The 13029-nt window shown below is 44.1% G+C and overlaps 1 protein-coding gene across 1 annotated transcript in view; it reads left to right on the top strand.

The window, feature by feature from the left end:
• Window positions 1-3668, top strand: part of CDYL (chromodomain Y like) — an 87460-nt gene extending 83792 nt beyond the window's left edge. Inside the window, exons 7-8 of the mRNA XM_026039732.1 lie at window positions 1891-2034; window positions 3282-3668. Coding sequence (XP_025895517.1) covers window positions 1891-2034; window positions 3282-3440 — 303 coding nt within the window. The 3' untranslated portion in view covers window positions 3441-3668. The remainder of the gene's footprint in view (window positions 1-1890; window positions 2035-3281) is intronic.
• The last annotated feature ends 9361 nt before the right edge of the window (window positions 3669-13029 follow it).

Here is a 13029-nt window from a genome sequence, read left to right as displayed (position 1 = left end):
CCGGCTCCGGGGCCCGGCCGCAGCTCACGCTGCGACAGAGGGAGACTCAGAGTAGAAAATGAGAGCTCATAACTAGAGAGCTGCTTTCAGGTACTAGGAAAATATTTTTTAGCATCTTCGTCGTCTTTTTTTTTTCCCCCTTATACCCTATTTCTTGGTAAGTACGTTGATTTGTCACTGCAGATGCCCGACATGATGGAATGATTAAAATGTCTTAGGAGTGGGTCTGCACCGTAGGGCCAGGGCCAAACATTGGCCTTGAGAGTCCTGCCAGCTGAGGACACGGAGCGGAGCACTGTGTTCACCTGCGGCTTGCTGCTCGACAGAGTGAACACGCTCCCACCACCGTTACGTGCTGTTTTCCAGCACTGAAAAGCAAGTCAGGGTGCTCTGGCCTTCATTTCTTTCCCTCTCACCAAAGCCGCATGTGAAGAGAGCGTAGGATTTACCCTGACTTTGTGTTTCCGAACTTCCCAACCGCCGGCAGATTGACTTGCCATTTTGGTCCTYGATATAACTAACTAACTGCTCAGTATCCTTTCAAATGCTGTTTCCTTAGGCAAATTATTCCTATTTTGAGGAAAATGTTTGTGTCATTGACTATGGCTAGAGTTTCAAGTTAGTATTTTGTCTTGAAAACTAGAGACATAAYTACAATAGTTAATGAACCTTTTATGGATGTTCCCTTACCTGGAACCTTTCAGAGAAGGCAGAACTGAAAGGCTATCTGTCTGCCTACTTTGAGCCTTTAGTTGGACTGAAGTTTTAAGAACACAAGTGTGAATCACAGCTTGAGAGAGATCTGCGCTTGGGGCCGTGCGTGGGACGCGCTCTGGGAACATTTCTTCCCGAGGGCAGCCCAGGGCCGGCCCCAGGCTCTCGCTGCAGCCCCCAGTTTGTATTTCAGCACCAGTCACAGAGCCCTGAAATTAAAGCACGAGCATCAGGGGCCGCAGGGTGAGACTTCAGCACGAGAAACTGTTTAAACAGTGACATGTGTGATAGTTGCAGCTCAAATACTGCAAAACAGGAGCGCTTACTGCACAGACTGTATTCTTCTGTTCAGTATATTTTTAGGTTGATGCTTGAAAACTCTGTATTAGCGTTTGTATTGTATTAGCGTTTGAAAGAATTTCAGTTGAATACTGAACTTCTGAATAACGCGGGAGTATTTCCTCTCTGTGAGTTTGGTCACGAATTGGAGCATATCCCCTTCACCTCAGTAGTCCAACTCTGTCCAGTGATACAAATGAAAGGGATGGAAATGAATTGRCGGAGACTTTCGAGCAGTCCTGAAAATAATCTTAGGTTTCAAAAAAATGACAGTAGTAAAAAGTACTTTAGCTGCAGGTTACTTAAGCAAGTCAATAATAATATTTACCTGTGCTTTCCTTCCAAGATGGCAGTTCCCAAGGGGGCCTCTGCCAGAACTGGATTATCTTCCTCATTTACAAGTAACGATTCTAGGAAGGAGCAGGCTGCAGCCTTGTTATTGCAAAGGGCAGCTTCATGTCTTTGTTACTCCTTGCAAGGTGTGTCAGACACCGTGGCCCGTTGCTGCACGCACTTACTGCAAATTAATCAAATGGGCAACTTGAAGGAAACGAGGGCTGATGCCCGTGGCCCAGGAATAGCAAATGACACTTTCWTATTTCATGTTTAATTGTGTATTTTCAGAACTGTGTATTTTTGCAACTCCCAAAGCAGTGCAGTTGACAGTGCAGAACAGTCCAGCTGCTGGCAAGGCTTTAATAACTGCAAGGTGGAAGAGCCCTAAAACCCTGTGTCTCACCTCGTGCAGGCATTTTCCTCCTTTGTTTTGAACATTTTTCCTTTAATGAGTTTTGCCTCATTACATTTCATACCAGAAGTAACTTTTTATCCCTCCAGGCCAATGAAATGTTGTTCAGTGGGAGGAAGCTGACGGCGCAGGAGGCTTGTGCCAAAGGACTCGTGTCTCAAGTGTTCTGGCCGGGAACATTCACACAGGAAGTAATGGTTCGAATTAAGGAACTTGTCACATGTAATTCAGTTGTAAGTTTCACTTGTTTTCTTCTGGTACACTTTTATAATGAGGGCAATGAAATTAATCTAATCATTTTTACACTACACTCTTGTTCTTAGWAAGGCAGTTCTCATGGAGCAAGGGCCACAACTTTGGGCTATACTGCATTTAACACATTTCTGTCTGTACATCTTTAAAGTGTCTTTCTGACATCTTCTCCATCACCTACGATAACACTTTGTGTTTAATTACATTAAACAAACAGGGTTTATCAGAAGTTGCTTTTACTTTATATATAARTGATGTAAACCATTGTCCTCAGAGCTGCATTGAATCACAGAGAGGATGTCTGAACCTCTGTGCTAATGAGGTTTATTTAAATTATTCTACCAAAAAAAATAGTCACTAAAATGTATCAATACACAGACCCTAACTGAAGAAAGGGGAATGGATGCCAGTGTCTGTAAAATAATAACAGTAGCAAAAGTGAAGAGAAATAGCCAAATAAACGGAAAGGTTTTGTGTTTTATTTCAGCCACCTCCTTAGTCTCRAAAAAAATCACTCTGGGTTAGGGAATGGAAATCTTTTACTTGCATCTAAACAGATCTTCACATTTAAGAAATGCTTCATCAATACCTATCTTCTTCAGGTGTGAAAATTAGAAATATTTACAAATGTAGCAAAACTGTAATGCTTGACATGGTGCTGAAAGTGCAGTAATGCTCGGTTCAAGGAGTCTGTCTTTCATAGTTGACAGCACCCCTGGTTTTAAAACTATAAAAATAGTTATTTTCTTAGGGGAAGATGAAGAAACTTACAGTTTCTGTACAACTCAGCTGTTCCATTCATTAGAAATTTTGGAGTTTGAGTCAGATTTAAGAGTCTTTTAAATGAAAAAGACTTGAGGTCTTTCAGTCTACTTTAAGTGCTGGTCTTTAAGCTTCATGGTTATTAGAGCGGTCCTGGATAATGGTGTTTTGAATCCATTTCCCTAAACTACAGTTTCTCTTGGCTATCCTCTAATGCCTATGTGTGTATTTTATACATACACAAGTGTGTGCACATGCTCACAAATGCCATATCTAGGATTTTCATCATGTCCATATTTTTGTGCTTCGAGTTGGTGCAGGAAATGCTGTTATGACTCCACAAAAAAGGAATGGGGGAGGAGGAGGCCCCCCTAGTTCCCTGAATTGCTCCGCTTGTACTTACCCATCAAGAGCCCCGTGTGTGTCCACGGCGCCGCGCTCAGACACCTCTCTGCTTCTGCCCTAGGTCCTTGAGGAATCCAAAGCTCTGGTGCGCAGCGTCATGAAGGTGGACTTGGAACAAGCCAACGAGAAGGAGTGTGAGGTTCTGAAGAAGATCTGGGGCTCTGCGCAAGGGATGGACTCGATGCTAAAATATCTGCAGAAGAAAATCGATGAGTTCTGATGAGATGCCCATTGACACTGGAATTGTCGTTCKTGGACAGCAGGGCAAGCAGCTTATGCCCATAAAAAAATAATCAGAAAACAAAAACAACATGAAAAAAAACAGATAAACTCACCCCTTGCTCAGCTTGGGAACAGGAGAAGACCCTCCTCCCTTATAGTGTCAAGGGGCAGAAAAGTACTGTATCATTTAAATTTGAACAAAGCTCCTTTCTCCCTGATTTTTTTAGATTATATACATATATGCACAAACACACACACGTGTGTGTGTGGGTGTGTATATTTATACACACACAAAATATCTTTTATATATATATATATATATAAAGTAAAATGTGTGTGTGTGGATGTAGACACACACGCAAGCTAAAAATGATAGAGTGCACTACGGAACATCTCTTTTAATGCTCTAGTTTGTTATCTATGGCTAGTACTGTATCAAATAGAGAGTGGATTAAAAAGTGAACGGTGTTGCATTATTTTCTGTGTGGCAGGGAAGTCTGGAATAATGCTTGCTCTTTTTCCTTTTTTTTTTTTTTTTTTTTTTTTTTTTTTTCCTTCGTTCGAGTACAGAATTGAAACGGGTATTAGCCAGCCCTTACCTTCACTGCCCAACAAGTCAGTTGAGACAGACGGCCTTGTCTCGGAAGAAGGTTGAAATACCTCACATAATGGAACATTGGAACATAATGGAAAATAAAATAAAATGAGCTTTTTTGAGAATTAAACTCCATCATGATTAAAACCCCTACACGTATCCCAGAAAAGAGAGTGTGCTCAGGATTAATGCTAAGAAAACACTCTGCCCTTTTTGGGGGGGAGGTATAGAGGGGTAGGGAAAAAGAAGGGGGCAGGACTATATTTAATTCTTACCCAGACAGCATGAAGAAACCACTGTCTCTTGAGGAGAGTGAATAAGGGGAAGGGGAGGGAAACAGCTGGGGGGAGGGAACAAAAGAAAAAAAGAAAAAAAAAGCTTGTTTTGCAGTATTAGTGAATCACTGAATATCTTATGTATGAATATCCTAAGTTATAAGTTAGTTTTAGTGGGTTTTTAAATAGTCTTCTCTGGGTTTGATTTTTTTTTTTTTTTAATAACTACATAAGTGCTTCTGTTGCTGGCTGAGAATACTACTTTATATACAGTTTGGGGGGTTTTTTTTCTTTTCCTATTTGCTGGTTTAATTGATGTATTACACCAAAAATGCATTTTATGTTCATAAAAATTTAGGTTCACTTAGAATATATTATTTAATAAGTTAAAATTCTTTTGGCACACTATAAAGTACAAAAACTCCTTTAAAAAAAAACTACCTTATATTAGATGTTTAATGTTCTTTGTCTATGCTTTTTTTATTATTTTAAATATACACTATATCCAGTATGGTGTAAAAGAGTGCCCTGTGTAAATAGACCTATTTTGCATTCCTTTCAGGAGTGGTTATTGATTCCTGACTGCAGATATCTCTTATTATTTGGGTATCTGTGCTTGCAATCTTATTGAATGTATTATGAAGAATGAAAAAGAAATCAAACCTTATTTTTGTACAGTTTTGAAGTTTTTACTTGGAACTGACCCACCTCCCCTTCCCAGTGGAAAGCTGTACAGTGTGTAAATCTGCCTTTACCTTGGATTGGTACAGTATTTTTGCATCTGTGGGACCTACTTTTTGTTCTAGTAGTTTGAACTATATATAAACTGTACAATCTGTAAAGTTTTTATAGAATAAATATTCAGCTGTGAAACTGGTTAAATAAAACTAATATTTCTTAACACATTTTAAATGTGCTTCTCATACAGTTGTCTCTTTCAAAGGCATTCCACTTCTAAAGGTAAAAGAGTCGCTTGAAATTTGCACATGGAAGAGAAGATCATGCCAATGCTTTGTTCTGTTCAGCTTCTTTAGGCTCATAGCCATTTCCTTCGTTAAAATTTGAAAATTAGTTTATTGCTGTTAATTATATAGATAGTTTTTCTCTTAAAAAAGGCAGATGAGGGAATAAGAGGTACGGGAAATCATTCCATTCAATTATTTTGTTTMTATTATAACATTTGGTAAATGTTACAGTCTCCTTAGAACCCTTGGGAAAACAGCCTCGTTTGTTGTTTACTACAAATGGAGAATTCAGAGTAGAATCTAGTCACGGTGAAAGGGAAGGAGAGCCCTTGCCTTTCCAGAATTTCACTCAAGCTTCCATTAGGTTCCCTTTTCCATCCCTTGTAAGAAGCAAGTCAAGATGAAGAGCACCTCGCAGCTCTAGGATGCTCTGCTCTCCACGAGCATGAAAATTTTACTGTAACAGAGGATCTAAGCTAGAGAGTGTTAGACAAATAGGCTGCACGCGACGCGACGCGAGGCAGCCGCCGGCACCGCTGCTGGCGGCCCCGGCCCCGGGTGGCTGGGAGGGCAGCCCGAGGAAGGAGGCTGCCTTTGGAATCAGCCCTTCACGGGCCCGGGGCTCCCGGAGATCTTGCTTTCTATTCCGATTCCAGGACAGAGGTGTGAGCAGCGGGTTCATGGCGAGTTTTGGAACACCAGGAGCAACTTGACCCAGGTGCAAAGAAAAGACAAAACCTGACGCATTAACTGCTTGAACGCCAGGAAGGAGAATTCCCATGTTTTTTTTTTTTTCCCCTCAAAGAAGAATACCTCGCTCTTTTCATCTTTCAGGTGTGATAACATAAATCATGACAGCCAAGTGAGCATCAAACTCAAGGGGCAGTAAAACAGGGAAAAAAATAGTATCAAAGATAAACTAGGACTTAGTTTAGGTCTCAAGCYCTGAGTCTCCTGTGAAGACAGTCAGCTACCTTGTTTATAGCAGTAGGTCTCTGGTAACTAAAAAATCTGCTCAGTTCCTTACAGACACTAAGACACTCTACACACCAAGTACTGGGGGGGAGATGTGTCCAAAATGGGTGCTGCTGCCCAAGAGCCTTGATGATAATGTGTTGGAATCTCTTTCTCTCTGACAATCTAGGTCTCCTTTTGAAGCTGCCAGTGCCTCAGGCAGCAGCAAATCCTCACTTGCCAGTCACATCAACCTGGATTGCACATAGGCCATGGAGTAGCTCTCCCACCAAAAAGATCCATCACTTTAGAGTCTGTTTCTGGAAACAAGATGGCCTTTCTCCTGGTCAGGAAACAGTACCAGAGAGCTACAGGCTGGATGCACGTGGAATGGTTTGAAAGCCAGTTGTGTGCACGGAAGCGTTCCCCCTGCTGGGTTGTTAGTCTGAGCAAAGAGAGGGAGCAGAGAAGAGGACAYAGAATTTGTGTGACAGCCTCTATACGGCACACGGTCAGATCTGCACAGCCCCTCGACTTTCTCTACTACTTCCAACACCCACCTTCCCCCYCCACCCCCCTTATTCCTGMTGAAAACAACCGTCGGGTAAGTCATGCACCAGACCTGCAGCCACAGACCAAACCCACCCCACCAAAGCACTGCTGTAATTACTTCTGGTGGGGTTCACAGAACAGTTGTTTAATGAGCAAAGAGGTTTTTTGGGTTTTTTTTTTTTGATGCTGGAGTTCTTTTGGGCCTCCTCAAACAGAGGAAAAATAAATTTCCCTCCTGCTACACAGAGAAAAATAAAACCTTAAATAAGGGAACCACTAAGACCTAGCCTGTAACTAAATGCAGGAGCTACAGGAGGAAATGAAGGGGTGGCAGCTAACTCTCCCTAAGGCYTCGCTCACCCCAGCCTGCACCAGAAGGGCAGGCAGATACAGGTGGACGTGCAGCTGATCAGTACACCAGTGTGGAAGATGCTACCAGTACCTCAGCCTAAGCTCACAGCAACTGTGAACAAGAAGCTGCACCACTGCCCTGACCASCTAATCAGTCTCCACAAGATCTCAGCTAGGGCTGCAGTAGTACCAGGCTCTACCACACTATGTGCTTGAACCCTAACACCTTTAACCGGACCGTACCAATGGACCAGACAGAGCTGCAGGGARTGACTCGGGAGCATCAGGGAGACTCATTAGCACAGACATCATCCTTTATCCTGCCTGCTAAAAAACAACAACAAAAAAAAGTGTTCCTTCAAGGATAAACAGGCTCAGAGCAAAACCCTGCCTTCTGTGGAGCCTGAAACACTGCTTCGATTCAGGAGCTCCCTTTTCCCCTCCCGGAGCTGCTGTAGCCAGCCAGGCCGAGGAGCGACCCAGCGAGCTGGCAGCGCTGCTGGAAGGCGGCTCGGGCCCGTGGCCAAGGCGCTGCAGCGGGAGCCTCTAAGTCCAATTTAATACCTAGTTACTATGTCCTCTGGATATAACGTAGTGAACACACACTATTGGACAACTACTTAACTCTGCAGGGGGAGAAGCCAATTCCTAATGCTGTAATGAAAGAGTACTTCCCACACACTGYTTCCCAAGACTCATTCATTACAACCCTCTACAACAAAACGCTGTGATTACTAAACACCACCTAGAATATAAGCACTCTTCAAAGCCCTCCTTGGCTCCCCTACCCCCCTTATTAATTAAATTTCTGCTAATTTCACTGTCCCATCTGTCTCACGGGGAGGCTGTGCACACACTGCAGCCTCCCTCCAAGCGCCCCCACTGAGGGCCAGGCAAAGAGGTGGGCAGCGGCCTCGGGAAATGCCGAGGGAAATGCTCCTGGGCCATTCCAGGCTTTAGAAACCCACCGAGCTGGTCGGTTCGGGCTGGGATCATTGGATGTCTCCTGGCTCCACCAGTCGTAACRGGCAGCAGGAGCGATGTGGCTTGAAGTTGGAAATCTGATAATTTTACTGTGAAAATTTTACTTTGGAAACAAGAGCCCAGACATCCAAGGTAAGTGGGGGAAAAAAGATCCAAAGTCAGGTTTCAACACTGATTTCTTTAAGTAAAATGAACCACAACAGACAGTTCCACTAAGTTCCATCCTGTTCCAGGAGCAGTTTCTGTCTTTTTTTTTTTTTTTTTTTTTTTTTTTTTTTTTTTTTTTTTTTCCAAAAATATTTTTTTTTTTTTTTTTTGTCTACTTCAACTCCAAAGAATAAATTTATTTCCCCCCTTAGTCTGCCTTGTCATAGATTTATGTCCTGCAGCTTCAAGACGACCTTTGTAAAATATTAGCCCAAATGATGTAAAGCAGGAAATCTGGAGACCTTACATGGCTCCAATCTGGAGGAGGAAAAAAAATATTTGAAGTGAAATCCCTTGAGCTTCTGACAAGTTTGGGCACAAAGAGACACATAAGCTGCTGCACTTGATTCTTAAGAAGGTCTAGCCTCAAGACCTACAATTGAGGTTCTCCAGTACTGGATACATCCTTTTAAGAGCACTACAATGTCTGGCACTGAGGTGAAGGTGCTCACTCCGCTCTGGAAACCCCAGGGAACCGGAGCAGCTGCTGTCCTGGGAGAGGGGGTGGCTGTCGAGGAGCCCTAAGACCAGGAAGGCTCCTCCAGGAATCGTGAGGAGATCCCTCCTGCCACCTCTATCTGGGGGTCACCTTCCCTTGCGAGGGGAAAGCCAAACTGTGACCCAAGCCTTGCTGAATCCGAGCACTGCTGGCTGCCTGCARATTCACGGGCATTGCTGGAAGAATCAGGAACATCCCAAGCCTGCAATATCCAGCAGCATGTTCAAGTAACTAAGGAAAAGCAGAGGTGGTTGAGTTATCCAAACCACTGCTGCCAGACCCTGGACAACTACCGTGATCCCACACAGTGGGTGGGACAAACATTGCAGAGCTGAAGTTATTACCGGCTGATCCCTTGCAGGAGRAGAACGATACAACCCAAAACCCCCGAACAACAACAGAAAGAATACAGGTGTAATGTTATTACCTGGCTTGAAGGCAGACTGACAGAAGCCAAGGAACTCTGCATATCCTACAAGGCACAACAAGCTCCTTTCGCRGCAAACTACTGACCAAGGAAAAGGCCATTTTAAGAACATGTATGAAAGATGGAGCTGCCAACACGCYGGAGTCTGTGCCCTTCAAAGGTCTTGGAGCAGGAGCCCAATGTGCTCCCATCACAACACACCACTGTGAGACCTATGGTGATCACCACAGCCCCTGCTCCCCTCTGAAGAGGGCCGGTTATTCAAATAATTCAAAACACGGTGTCACCACATGGGATTAAAGGCAGCCACCCCATATTTTAGTTAAAATACAGCACCTAGCATAGATGAAGGCAGCAAAGAGATTTTTCACAGAGATAAGATTAAACACTAGCTGGTTGAAAATTTATAGATTTCAAATAATAAATAAAAAAGTGGCACTCATGCACCAGAACCCCATTAATGAGGTGTCTCAAAATCTGGGAACAGGTGAGGTTTCRCTAGAAGTCTATGGTTAGCCTATATTTAAATGCCATTCAGCTTCCCAGTAAAGACAGACTCCCTCCCTGGACTTCCTAACAACAGAATAGGGCCACCCAGTGCTATTCTAGGACATCAAGGCTTTGGGAATGAAACTTGCTGAAAGGACAGACATCCTATTCTTGCCTCTGGACAGCTCTCGATGCAAAGACATAAAGACATTAACCCTGTATCTCCATCACTGAGCCAGCACTGACCTGCAGCAGTCAATTAAGATCTCTTCTTAAGTTCCCTTTCTGATAAATTGGTTTTATTACTGAACTTTTTTAAAAAAATAACACAGGAACCTTTAACACTACTGCACATAATTATAAGAAATAAGCCATACAAAAAAAAACAGGAAAAATATATACACACACACACACACATATTGGCTGAGGAAAATAAATGGGATTTTTATCAGTATATAGCCAGAAAGAGCCCCTAAATTCAGATTCAGAGAAATCCTCACCAGGATTTTGTACTCTAAACAGTTGTTTTGCACCTAAAAAATTGCCCGTTGGAAAAYTGCAGGCGAGCAAAGCACAATACCTCGACACACCCCCACTACCACTCTGCCTTTGGCATTCRTTCCTAGTTCTCCTCGCAGTCCCTAGACATGAAGAGCAACAGAAGAGCTTGTGCCCTGCTGGCAAGGCCCCCTCTTGCCAAATCCGCTATCATCCGCACACAGCAGCCCAGCAGCACAAGGCACAGCCGAGATAAATGTTGGATTTTCTTTCTTAGACCACGACCTCATCACAACCCAAAGCCATTTGTGAGGACAAAGGAAAACTGGAACATCTGAAACAGAATCTCTCCCTAATTCCCAAGGAGCTACAGAGCTCCCATGCAAGAACRCCAGCTGAGATGAAGAGCCTGTCGCATCCGTGCGTGCTACCCCATGTAACAGGAGCTCTGCCGGGACGGGGTGAGGGCAGCTGCGCGGGGCCTGCTGCGCCACTTGCTTCTGCAAATCACGGATKATAAAAGAGCAGAGCACAACTTTCCTAAGATTACAGACCTGCACAAATTCCCCCACGAGGTCACTGCACTCTCACCAACCCCCAAGGATGCTTAGGATGGAAGTCGCGACCCCAGCTCATACCGGTAACACGAGACTGCTCCATCCACCACGCTCTCCCTGACAGCCAGGCCCTGCTGCTGCTGCTGCAGCCTTCGTGCACTCGCCTAACAAGCAGCAGGGCAAGGCAGACACGCTACAAGAGCTGCAGGAGAGTCCCTGGGAGACTGACAGCAGCAGGAGCTAACTTCCCCTGGAGACCCAAGGGAAAAGAGCAGCGAAAACAAGCCCAGCACCTGGGGACCCACCAGCTGCAGGCACCTCACAGAGCTCGCAGCCCAGAAGCTGCTGGGGCACCTAGTGYCAGAGCCTCCTCTTTGGACACCTTGTGTCAACGGGTGCCCAAACGGCACTGAGGGACGGGCTCCGTTACCTGCCTCTGTTCACGTTCACTGGACAACTGCTAGCACAGAGGAAGTGTCATTAGAAACGGTGGGGCCATAAATGAGGAAGGGTGCAAATGTGAAAGCACTGCAGTCTTTAAGATGCTTATTTAGAAATTGTGTCAAACAATACAAATATTGACCCTTAAAGCTCACTAACGATGAGACTTTGCTTTGTAGCCTGGGGAGCTGCTCACGTCTGCCTTGCTGCTGTTTCTGGGGAAGGTGAACAGCAAGGTCACCTACAGTCTGCCCAAAATTATACTCACCACCTCATTTTTAACACATTCATCTTTCTTAATGGTCATTTTGTATTACTAGAGAACCAGCAGCCCACCAGGGTTCAATTCTTCTGTTTCTCCTTGGGCTTTTAAAATTAGTTAGTTTTTCCAGCTCTTAATGCCAGCACTCCACATACTCAGAATCACATAAGTCACACTTTTATCCAATTTTCCTCTTTCCCTAAAAAAGGCCAATTTTTCTGCTACCATTTTCTGCTACCCTCAACATGTCTTGTTTAAGCACCATGGAGCTGCATCCAGTTCACAGCAGTGTGCGAGGAAGTCTGGAGCTCAGCTCAACCTTCCAGCTGCTTTCAAGGCCACAGAGCTCGCGGGGTCCAGGCTCCCGCTCCTCACTGCTCCCATCCGCATCCCCGCCTCAGGACTTCATTCACTCTCCCAATTTCTGCCAAGCACACAAGTCAGAGCTGCAGTTTTTAGTTTACTCAGATCCCCAGCTCTTGTTTCCTATTCTATAGTTACTTCCTCCTTTTCCTTATAAACATTATCAGGTTTGAGTAACTCAGTCTTTTCCACACCTACCATGTATTTACATAATGGACAATAGGTTATTTTCCCTTTTCTCCCCTTGCTGAGACCTAGCAGCCCACAAGGCTCGGTCCTTGTGTGTTTGCACATCATCTGGGAAAATCTACATTTCACAGGAACACAGGGGTTAAGAAATACCAAGCTTATTTTGGCTCTGCTGTGCCTCTGATTTGTAGCAGCCAACTTGCCTCTTTCAAAATGYCATTTTTCAACAAAACCCACAGGCTTTAATTCATTCCAAAACTATATGCAGATGAGCAGGCTCCAGCCAGCTCTCACTTGCCACAGAGCCAACAGCTCTGTCTTTGCCTTCAAAACCCTCATGACAGGCTAATTAATTTAATAGTCCAAACTCCTCTTTGGTTGGCTTCCAATCCCTTCCAAAAAAGCTTCCTTTCTCCCACTCTTTCCAATACCTTAAAACTGGTTTTCAYGCTCTGAAACATTATTGTTTTTGACAGTCAGTCTCAGAATTTTCCATATAGCAACAAGGCAAGCCAGAAGCCTTTAGGAGAGAAGAAAAAATAAGGACTGACAGATCCCYTTGGTTCTTCCCCATTACCTCCAAAAATGGTCAACAAGAGGATGGTTCAACATTATTCTGCTGGCACTAAACCCCTTAGCTACGGGGACACATGACAACAGGCTACATATCTAATCAAATCCACGAGGCAAGGCCAAACTCTCTGAACCTCGTCTAAGAAAGGCCAACCAAATTTAAGAGTCTGGCTTGGGTGAAACACTGCAGTGTACTTCTCTCTTCTCTGTCATCCYTTTTCTAAGGAGAGGATCTTCAGGGCTACTTTATAGCTTCCCCTCTGAGGTGGGTCTTTGCTTTGTTTTGAAGTTTAGAAGCACTGCAAGGCAGACACCACCTCTCATGTATTACAACAGCCCTTACCTCCAAATGCCAATTGCCTGCTAGCAAGATTGTGCCATTTATTCGGGGAGTTCAGAACTTCAG

This window comes from Nothoprocta perdicaria, unplaced genomic scaffold (genome assembly GCF_003342845.1).
Source record: "Nothoprocta perdicaria isolate Ctin4 unplaced genomic scaffold, notPer1 scaffold_24, whole genome shotgun sequence".
In the NCBI taxonomy this organism is placed as follows: domain Eukaryota; kingdom Metazoa; phylum Chordata; class Aves; order Tinamiformes; family Tinamidae; genus Nothoprocta; species Nothoprocta perdicaria.
The sequence above is the reverse complement of the archived record's forward strand: the minus strand, read 5'-3'. Positions and strand labels throughout refer to the sequence as shown.